The sequence below is a fragment of the Budorcas taxicolor genome, chromosome 23, assembly GCF_023091745.1.
Source record: "Budorcas taxicolor isolate Tak-1 chromosome 23, Takin1.1, whole genome shotgun sequence".
NCBI lineage: Eukaryota > Metazoa > Chordata > Mammalia > Artiodactyla > Bovidae > Budorcas > Budorcas taxicolor.
In genome coordinates, this window is record NC_068932.1 from 42213595 (window position 1) to 42224323 (window position 10729).

Sequence of the window (10729 nt, forward strand, 5' to 3'; positions counted from 1 at the left end):
GGCTGTGGCCTGGGACTGGCTGAGATGTGAGCCTAGAAGCCTGCCCAGGCAGCAAACCTCCAACTCGCTCCTGTTGGGTGGGGGTCACAGTATTTCTCAGGATGCAAGAGACAGCGTGGAGGCTGCTCGCTGAGCATGAAGCATTCTAGGCTCTACTGCAAGCCTGTTAGAGGCCAAGACAGCACTTGGTGAGACTGAATTGGCCTGGGGTCATCGGCCCCTTGCCCCCCACCCCCACACAGAATGCTTCTGTAGGTGCTGCTTCTGCGGAAATTGCCAGGAGCTGCCGGAACCCCTCAGCAGAAGGGGTTATGTGGGGTGAGTGAGGGTACCTCCACTCAGCTCCTCTAAGACATCTATCTTGGGAAGCCAGAGCTGCTGGTATCCTCTAACCTAGGGCACTGAGCCAACATCCCTGACTTTATCCCTTTGGATGGTGGAATCCAGCCTTCTCTCTGATCCTAACTTCAGATCCTTTCCCCCATGGGAACCCCCAATTAAGAGTGCAATAGCATCGGCTTCCTGGCTTAATAGTTTCTGCACCATCCAAACAGACTCACACGAAAACAACATACAGGATACATTCACACTCATAGGTGATTTAAAACACTCACCCCGCCACACACACACTTTAGTTAGAGCTCCTGACAGACCGCATATGTAGGGGTTCCCAGGGTGCAACCTGTATATGTGTTTAGCATCACATCTGCTTGGTGATCACACGTCATCACAACAGCAAACACAGTCAGGTACACGTTTTTCTGGGTGCCGGGGCAGCTGGTTTTCTCTGCTGGCCCCAGGCTAAGGCAAGCTGGGAAGAACCTTGGGGAGAGGATTGGGTAGGGAGCGAGGTGGCACTGCAACCTCTGCTGCACGAAGCCTGAAATCTTCCAAACAGAGATGCCTCCTGTTCCCTCCTCACCAGCCACCTGGGATAAACTGTGGACGCCGCCAACATCCGACTGCAGACCCCTCCCCCCATATGCTTATAGGCCAGGACCTCACTCGGAGCCGGGGGTCCCCCTGTGCCGGGCTCTGAGAACCAGCGAGCATCTCCGAGCCGTGGGAGAGCAGTGAGCAAGCTCTCGAGCTGTTTCTGTTTGCAACACAGATGTATTTCTTTTATTTGGTAGTAAATAGAGCAGGTGTGTGTACATCAAATAAAAGCAAGACAGATATAAACTGCCCCCTCGCCACTGGACGCTTATTCTGAACCAGGACGTCCTTTGGCAGGCCCTGGCACGCCAGAACCCCAGAGCGCGCGCTGGAGGGTAGAGCGGGGAGAAAGAGGAGGAGGCACGCAGGTCGGTGGGATTTGCTTTCTCTTCCGAAAGCGCACGCTGGGGCAGCCTGGGCCCGGGCGATTGGAGTGGGGGTCAGAGCAGCGGTGGTCCAGAGGACTGAGCAACTTTCGACCCTCGGGGGCTCTGGCGAGAGCTGGCGTCGTTGGGCTGCCTGGGCCTGGGACAAGCGTTCCTGCTTCTACTGCGCGGGGTACCTGAACTTCCCTGGAGAGGCCCTGCGGGGGCTGGAGACTTATCTGAAAACCTTCCTACCCGCCTCCAGGGCCCCATGTCGCCCCACCCCTCGCGCTTGTCCCCGCCCCGGGCCCTGAGACCCATCCCGGAGGTTTTTTCCTCTTAGAGAGCCAAGCGTGGACCGCCAAGTGGCTAGGAAAAGATCCCGCTAGTGGGTCACGGCGACGGAGTCGGAGTGTAAAAGCCGTGAGCTCCATGGAAACCCTCACTTGGGGGTCCAAAGCACAGCTGGGGAAGCCCCTGGGATGTCGCCCTCCAGGCACTTGCACCTGGCCGGGCAGAGGCACTTCTCCGCCCCTCCTCCGGGCTTCCGGCCCACTCTGCTCGCCCACCCCCGGCCAGCCTGCTGGCCGGTCTCTGCCTTTTGGGTGCGAGCGATCCGTTCGCCGGGCCGCGCGCATCTCGCAGTGTGCACGGCCATGTGTGCACGTGCGCCATGTGGGTGCGCGGGGGGAATGGTGACCTTTGGCCTGCAAACATTTGGGAGGGTGCTGTGGGCGGATGGCGGAAGAGAGAAGAGGGCAGCAAGGATAACCCAGAGTGCTGTACTCTGGAGTCCCACCTGGTGCCTCGGACCCGGATACTGAGATCTGGGATGCGCCTGATCCCGAGCTTGGCGCCTCTTGCGGAAGTATCCTGGAGGCTTGTGGGGGTGGGGGTGGGGGTGGGGGTGGGGGTGGGGGTGGGGGTGGGGGTGGGGGTGGGGGTGGGGGGTGGGGGTGGGGAGCTCCGGCTTCTAGGGAATCCGGTCTCAGACAGCAGCGCAGCGGGTGTCCATTTTTCCTCTTGGGATCTTTCCCCACCCTTCTGCCGCCAGGATCCCGTTGCACTTCCACCGTGTGTCCGGGCAGTTTCGGAGACCAGCGACAAGAGATTGTTGGAGGCAGCAGGCCTCCTCGGACAGTTTCCAGGAGATGCCCACTTGTTGTACTCGCCCAGCTCCCTTCCCTGACTGCTGCTCCAGGCGATGCCTCTTCGCAGCGAAAACTAACCCCCTCCCCCCAATCTCTGTCGCCGGATTCCTAAAGGATCCGTTCTGGTTGCAGTGGACCGAGAGGAAAAAGAGTTGGGGGAGATGTGAGAGCGAAGAGAGCAAGAACGCGCCGAGAGCGCGCTGCTCCCTTCTTTTAGTCTGGAGCTGCGGGGTGGAGTCACCTGGTGTGCCTCACCCGAGCGCTAAAGTCTTAAAGAAAAAGAAAGAATCCCCTTCTCTCGTGAGCTTCGCCGCCCTCGCCCCCCTTGGTGATGGAGTGCACGCATCAGATTTTCATCAAAGTTCTATTAAGTGAAACATAGGTTGCAGGGCACCCTTTGATTGAAACAGTTTAAATTTTAATTGTGTTTTTAATTTGACATATAGTTGCAGAAAGGAATGACACTGCGTCGCCAAGGGGCGGTCGATTTTCTTAATTTCTCCCAGAGGAATTGATGAGTCTATCAGGCCACTAGATTGGAAACCCATTAAAGCTCTCTGGTTAGGCTGTTAATTGGAACTTGATGGATGTGGGGAGGGGGGTGTTGGGACTCGGCTATGCTGATCCAATCTTCATGACTTTCTGTTTTCCAATAAATTACACAATTCATTTTCCAGCCGCAGATTACATAAATTGTACACCTCTGGGGCTCTCTTTTTCAAATAGGGAGCCCTTTTCCCCAAAAGCCTATTGCAAGATGTCATTTGCACCGAAGAACGAACAGCAGAGGCCCTTGAATGAAAATCGAAACATAATCAACGTTTATACTTAGAAAATTTATTGAGATCATTTTCTCTGGTATTTCCTTATTTTAAAGTTTCGACGCGCCATATATCATAATCCACTCGCGCAAAGAGGGGGGGGGGCAGACTGTGTTTAATATTTATCGAAGCTTGATTCCAAGATCAAACTTGTTTATGACTTCATCTGTCATTTCAGAGGGAGCCTTCTTCCACTATTACCCGGCTCAGCCAGCCTATTTCCCGACTGCCGCAGAGCAGAGAGGATCAATTTTTATTAGGCTCCTCGGGAAGTTTGCTCTGGGCCGCTTTAATATTGAGCAGCGGCATAATCTCGAGACCTAAACTTTAAGCGTCCTTTCAGTCTTGGAAAGTTTATCATTCTTTGAAACTCGGTTATGCCTAATTCCCAGGAAAAGCGGGAGGGGAGCGGGGAGCGATCCCAAGGAAGACGAGGGGCCTGACTCCCGAGGTAGCGGCTGTTAATCTGGTTGAACTAAGGAGGGGGCGGAGCTACCCCAAGACTAGGAGGGTGGGGCGGGAGGTGGGACCCAGTTGAAGGATTGCCACGCTCGAGGGCAGAGCGGCAGGGTGTCTGTGGGTGGTGGTTCCTGACGGTGAAGGTTCTTGGCAGTGTGGTTTGCAGCTGCGCTCAGCCCAAGAGAGGGCGTCTGGGCCTCTGCCTTCGCCATGAAGTCTCGGGGACCCACCCCCACCCCCCAAAAATGCCCCCAAGGGAGGGCGGGGAGATTCTGTCCTGGCCCTCTGGCCCCTGCAGTGGAACTGCTGTCCGTAACCGAGAGGCAGCGGGAGACCCCGCCCGTGACCAGCTGAAAGGAGAGGAGGCGTGGAGGACCCGTTTGCCCGATCTCCCCCGACAGCCTTTCCGCTGCAACCTCCCCGCCTTCGGCCTGCGCCACCACCACCATCATTTCCCGGGCCCGGGGCAGTGTGTCTGTGGCGCTGCAGCGCACGTTTGCGGACCGAATGCGTGCCACGGCGGAATCGTTTATGCAGAAGCGAGCCTGAGGTTTACGGTGTTCGCGTCCGAAGAGGTGCCTGGGCAGGAGCGCGCGTCTGTGTAGACCAAACTGTCGAAGCGATCGCAAGGAGCGTAGCGAGCAGACGGAGAACCGGGCAGGAAGGCTCCTACTGACTTCCCTCCCAAACTAGCCCACGGAAGCGGGTGGTGGCAGCGGCTGGGGGTCCCAAGCCTGCACGGTTTCCTAAGAGTCCTCAAACCAGGCTGCATGGCTCCTCGCCACCGCAGCCCCGCCCCCGAACCTCGCCGGGTCTGGGAGCTGTTTCTCCGGGGCTCATCCCCGAGGCCCCGCCGCTGCCACACCTGGCCACTGCCTTGGCAGAGGCCAACTCCACCCAAACACCTGTCCGGGCGGGCTTGAGATAGCCGGGGTCCTCACAGTCTACCCCGCAGCCACTCCCAAGCTCAGCATCAATGCTTGCCCCGCCCCTCGCCACTTCTCCAGGGCCTCGTACAGGCAGTGGGACAATCTCGGGCTTCCATCTTGCTTCCTCTACTTGGGTTGGTCACTTTTTTTTTCCTCCTGGGCCTCAGTTTCCCCGCCTGTATATTGGGCTAAGGATCGGCACCACGGGTTTGCTCTGAGGATTCAAGTGAAGACTGATTAGATGCACTCAGGATAGTCCAAGTTGCCGGCGTCGAGTATTTGCTGGCTCAGAAGGGTTCAGTGAAAGCCCTCCTCCTACCCCAAAGGGTGTTTCTTCCCCAGGCTCCGCTCGCCGCGTCGGCCTGTTTCCCTCGGGGTGGGCGCAGCCCGGCCGGGAGACCCGCGCGGAGAGGTCGCAGGTGGGTGCGAGTCGGCTGCTGGTTTCCAGGATGCTCCCTTCTACCCCGCAACTGTGCGGGGGCGCGCGGGCCGGGCTGTGACGTGGCCGAGCTCGCGCCGCGGCCGCGCAGAGGAGGACGCGCAAATTGTATTTCAGCACCGGGTCCTTCCGGGTTAATGAGCTGACACCATGATTAAAGCTGACCATTTGTAATGTGTCTCGACCCCGCCGCCGAGCCCTGAAGAGGTTAATGCGGTGACGGAGGCCGGCACCTGCCCCTCGCCGGCCTCCCTCCCGGGCCGTGGCGCACAGCCTCCGGCCCCCGCCCCCTCGCCTGCCCCTGCCCCCGCCGCGCCGCCGACTCCTAATCAATTAGCCCATTAACGAGCCCTTGGAGGAGTTAAGTAGGGAGAGGTTCTGCCACGGGTAGGGCTGCAGTCGGTAACTCACCGCGGCTAATGATATTATAAGCGCTTTACTCAATAACCCGGGCGCGGCGCGGGCGAGGAGGGAACTGCACCGTCATGGGGGCAGCGTCTGGACATTTGTGGGAACTGATTCAGTCTCCTCTCTCCCTTGGCTGTGTTGGGGGGGTGCACCATAGGGTCAGGGCTCCTGGGATCATTTGGCCGAGCCGTACCGGAGGCTGCAGACCCGGGGCTGAGGTCGTCTGAGCGCCTTGGAGTCTTGCCTCACCTTGGGTTCCTCCAGGCTTGTGTAGACAACTATGCCCCCGAAACATTTTGCCTGCGTCGCGTGGGTTTCGCATCTGGTACCAGTTGATCTGGGAATGAAAAGAGCAGGAGTCAGGGCTTTGAGAGGGCCGTGCAAACACCTTAGGGGACTATGGTTAGCTGAGCGCCTACCGTAAGCTGTGCTCAGAATCAGGCACTTTGACTTCATTTAGCTTCTTCGAGGCAATCGTTGCTTTCCCCTAATTTTAAAAATGAGAAAACCAAGGCTCAGAAAGTTTAAGAATCCTGTTCAAGGTCACCTTCCCATTTGAATACCCTTTCCCTAATCCTAAAACCATGGTCCTCACCTCCTTCTCCCCTTTCCTGGAGCAAATCGCTTCTATTTTTGCAGCAATTCCCTGACCTCCAATATTTACCTAAAAATGAGTCAGGGAAGACAAGGCCGAGATTTGGTCTGTTTACAGAGGTTTACAGAGTACCTTTCATTCCTACCTAGGCCATTCTCAAAACAGGTGAAGGGAAGGGGATATTAATGGGTGCGTATCACCTTCGAGAACAGTGAGGCTCTGATTAGGACTTAACTTGTCGAAGTTCACCTAGGGTGTAAATGATAGTGCTGGGACTTGAACCTGGATCTCCTGAAACAAGATCTAGGGCCTCCGCCGCCCCGGCCCCCCCACCCCCGGTCCCGCCTCACAACGATCATGCAGTCCTGCAGGGCCTGTGACAAGGTTGGGGGCTGTGGGGAGGAAGGGCCAAAGTTGTCTGATCCTAGGCCTCCTAGTGAAGCTGCTACGAAGAGCATCAGTTCCCATGGGCACGCTCCTAAATCCCACGACCCCCAACCTCCCCCGCGGGGCACAGAGATGCCACAGAGGCTAAGAACCTAGCTGTCATCCGTCCTGTTTTTGGTCCAGGCTGGTTGGACACAGCAGCTGCCCGCTGGGCTCTTCTCGAGCTGGGGAGAGAACAGGGACTGTGAGAGCCCGGCCTGTGCTTTTTGAAAATTTCCGGGGCCGCTCGGCGGCGCTGCGATTGGCCGCGTCCGAGTAACCTCTATGCAAATGAGGCCGCGCCACCTCCGCGCCGCCGGGGACCCGGCGAGCTGGCGGGCAAGGAAGGGGCATTCGCGCCGGGGCTGGGCGGGCGCACCTGAAGCTGGGCGAGCAGGGACCCCAGCGCAGCTGTCGGGTGCCCGCATTTCCCCCGCGCGGAGGGGACGCCTCGCCAGCTTCGCCGCCCCCTCCCCCTAACTCCCCTCCCCGCCCCTCCCCCCCGCCTGCCTGCTTGCACCACCTTCCACCCAGATCATTTCTAAAGGGAGTTCTTGGTTTCCTCCGATTTCTTATGAACCCAGGATGGGCAGCAAGGAAGATGCGGGCAAGGGGTGTCCGGCGGCCGGCGGCGTCTCCAGCTTCACCATTCAGTCCATCCTGGGCGGGGGCCCCTCGGAGGCGCCAAGGGAGCCGGCCGGCTGGCCGGCCAGGAAGCGCAGCCTGTCCGTGTCCTCGGAGGAGGAGGAGCCGGACGACGGCTGGAAGGCACCCGTCTGCTTCTGCCCAGACCCGCACGGCCCCAAGGAGCCCGGCTCCAAGCACCACCCCCCCATCCCCTTTCCTTGCCTGGGTAAGGATCGCAAGCCGCCGGGTCGGCCTAGAGCAAGCTCTAGGGGAGGGAAACTGTGCCGGGGCTCTCGCGTCGGGCCCCCCGCCCCCGGCCAGAGCCACGGCCGCGCGGGGTTCGGGGCCGAGGGTGGGGTTGGGGGGAGAGGCGTGCTCCGCGCTGACTCCTCCGCCCCGCGGGCGCTCGGGAAGAAACCGGGAACACAGATGCCGCGCGGCGGGTTTGGGGAAGGCTGGGTTGAAGGGAGTGTGTTTGCGGGTTTGGCACAGGGCCGGCCGCTTTCGAGGCTCTGCAATACCCCCTTGGCACATCGGATACTTTCTGCACACGAGGTCTGGAAGTCGGATCTGAGCGGTCCGTCCGTCCGTCTCTACGGCAATCTCTTTCTGCGTCCTTTTCTTCTCTCTCTTCCCCTCTCTTCGACCTCTGCCTCTCTCTCTCCCCTCCTCCTCCTCAGGATGATTAGCACTCCAAGATGATTGACAATGGTGCCTTTCAGAGATGGTTCCTCTTTACAACATTTGACCAAGGGGAGCCTCGTGGCAGTCCTTAGCTTGATTTCTGAACAAACGGCCTGTGAAACGATGCCACCCTATAAAGCTCAGGGAACTCTTCCAGCTCAGTTACTACAAGGCAAAATCATCTTTCAAAAAGATGCTAATGTTCCCCCTCCAGACCTCCTCCCCCTGTTGCCACACGTCCTTTCAGGAAGCTGGGAGAGCAGAGACCCCAGGCTCCAAGTAGTTGGGTCCCTCTCCTGTTGCTTTTCAAAAGCCGGGTGCCGCTTTTTGGGTTTCAGAGAGGTAGAGAAGAGTAGGGGCTGAGATCCAGGAACATGGGAACCACGGCTGCAGGCGCCAGCCAAGCCCCTGGTCCTGGCAGGAGCTGGGGGTCCATGAGGCTCCCCAGTTCCATGGCTCTCTTATCTGTTCTCACTCCCCAGGTACTCCCAAGGGCAGCGGAGGCGCGGGGCCGGCGAGCTCGGAGCGCAAGCCTTTCCTTTCTTCTTCGCACCCGGACTTTAAGGAAGAGAAAGACAGGCTCTTGCCCGCGGGCTCGCCGTCGCCGGGGCCCGAGCGGCCGCGGGACAGCGGCGGCGCCGAGCGGCAGGCGGGCGCGGCCAAGAAGAAGACGCGCACGGTCTTCTCGCGCAGCCAGGTGTACCAGCTCGAATCCACCTTCGACATGAAGCGCTACCTGAGCAGTTCGGAGCGCGCCTGCCTCGCCTCCAGCCTGCAGCTCACCGAGACCCAGGTCAAGACTTGGTTCCAGAACCGCCGCAACAAGTGGAAGCGGCAGCTCTCCGCCGAGCTGGAGGCGGCCAACATGGCGCACGCGTCGGCGCAGACTCTGGTGGGCATGCCGCTGGTGTTCCGGGACAGCTCGCTGCTGCGCGTGCCAGTGCCGCGCTCGCTCGCCTTCCCCGCGCCGCTCTACTACCCGGGTAGCAACCTCTCCGCCTTACCTCTCTACAACCTCTACAACAAGCTCGACTACTGAGAGCGGCCCGCCTGCCCCGCGCCGCGCGCCCTCCCGCCCGCTCCCAGCTTGGCTGCCGCGGGCTGCCCCCGCCCCCCAACTCCGGAGCAGGCGGCGCGTTTCCAGAAATATTACGAAATACACCATGTGTATTCATTATCTCTTATTTATGGCTTCTGCCCTACTTTGGTTTGATTGTTTCTGGTATTTATCGGCATCCCTACAAGCCAGATCATTTGCTCTCTACCCTCCCCCCACCCCCAAACAAACCAATACGTTTTGAAAACCATTTAGGAGGGGACGTTCTAGGGTGGTGGTCGGACAGGGAGTTTCGGTCAGATCGACACTGGACGGTAGGACAAAAAATCAGAAAAATAAAAACACCAAACCAGATACATTCCTCTCCCCGTAAATATACCTGTATATATGTACACGCACACACGGCCGGCCAAGCCAGTCCTTGGGGGCTTTGAACAATGATCTCAACGCCTCTTTTCATTTCCCTTGTCCCGAGGATGGATAGGGGCGAAAGGGGGATAGATTTCAGATCTGTAAATATTTTTAAAAAGAAAAAATAAAACATTTTAAGCATCGTTGCTAACTTTGGTGCAATTGATTGGCTGGCGTGCTAATGCGCAGGTTTTTGTCGCTTTTCCACGGAACTGGTTGCAGGCGTGCGTCAGAGGAGGTCTGGATCTCCCCACCTGGAAGGTGGGGCGGAGGTCAGAAGTTAAAGGTCGGGCGCCGCCGAGATGGCACGTGGGCTGGAGGCGCACCCCATTCCACTAGCGGGTGCCCGCGGAGACTCAGCCCGGCCGGAATCCAACTCCCGGGGCGCTGAGAGGGATAGATGCGGGACTGCAGTTGCCAAAGCAGTTGCCTTGTGGAACGAGCTTCTAACCAGCCCTGGGAGCGGCTTAGGGTTGGCGGCAGCACAGGGCCGTGCGACGTGGTCCATTCAGTGACAGGAGCCTCCCCTCCGAGGGCACAGGGCAGGTGGGGCGGCCCTGCCTGGATCTGGTGTCGAGCCCGGTTTGCTCGTCCCCCAGCCTGGCGCGACAAGACTTACAGCCGCTCACAGTTCCCAAGCCGGTGGCAGGGTTGCGCGTCTGGCGCGGCGCAGGAACAGGGCACAGAGAGGCGGCCCTTCGGCCAAGGAGGGATCAGGCCCGAGACCGGGCGAAGAAAGCTCGGGAGGCGAAGGCTCCTCCCCACAGTTTTTGTTGTTGTTGTTGTTCGTGGTTTTGCATGGAGCGTGGCTAAGTGGCCCTTTGTCGGGCAGGCACGTGGCAGCTGGCACTGAATGGAACCTTGATGCGCTGTCTGGGCGCCCACGGATTTCGGCGCCCCAACACCTGCTGCCGCACCCTGGCTTGGGAAGGCGCAGCATCAAGAGAACAGAGGCGCGCGAGTGTTATGCAAATCGCTGGCTTGCAGTGTTAGACCGCAGCCACCTGTTCCTCGTAAAACGTCGGAAAAAAAAAAAAAGCCTGAGCTTTGAGGAGGCTGACCGTTCAGTGTCACGTGAGTCGAGCTCCCGGGTTCTCCGGCCCGAGCTACTCCTTAGCCGCTGCTAAGGTGCGGGGAGTCGCAGCGCAGAGGCCGGATCTCCTCCTCTAGAAAGAAAATCTCGACTTGATGGACCGGTCTTTTGGAGTCAACAGACATGGAAATTATCTGCATATTGTGAAAGTATGCAGGATATCTGTAATCCGTCTATGTGACCCACAGTATCATGTCTAAAATACCTGATGTCTTATTCATATTTGAGGTTTCTATTTTTTTCTTCTCACGTTAAATTTCATGAAATTTACAATTTCAAGATGACACCTGAAGGATGCTACCCAAGAACCCATGTGCCAATGTTGTTA

At 58.5% G+C, this 10729-nt stretch overlaps 1 protein-coding gene across 1 annotated transcript; it reads left to right on the top strand.

The window, feature by feature from the left end:
- The first annotated feature begins 7114 nt into the window (after positions 1-7114).
- Positions 7115-8879, top strand: HMX2 (H6 family homeobox 2). The gene is made up of 2 exons (XM_052661187.1): positions 7115-7382; positions 8323-8879. Exons 1-2 carry the CDS (start codon positions 7115-7117, stop codon positions 8877-8879), a joined length of 825 nt encoding a protein of 274 aa, XP_052517147.1.
- The last annotated feature ends 1850 nt before the right edge of the window (positions 8880-10729 follow it).

Excerpts from the sequence above, each read along its gene's own strand:
- HMX2 (XM_052661187.1), top strand. The coding sequence starts at position 7,115 with ATGGGCAGCAAGGAAGATGCGGGCAAGGGGTGTCCGGCGGCCGGCGGC. Across the intron at positions 7,383-8,322 it reads CATCCCCTTTCCTTGCCTGG|GTACTCCCAAGGGCAGCGGA; the intron begins GTAAGGATCGCA and ends CTCACTCCCCAG.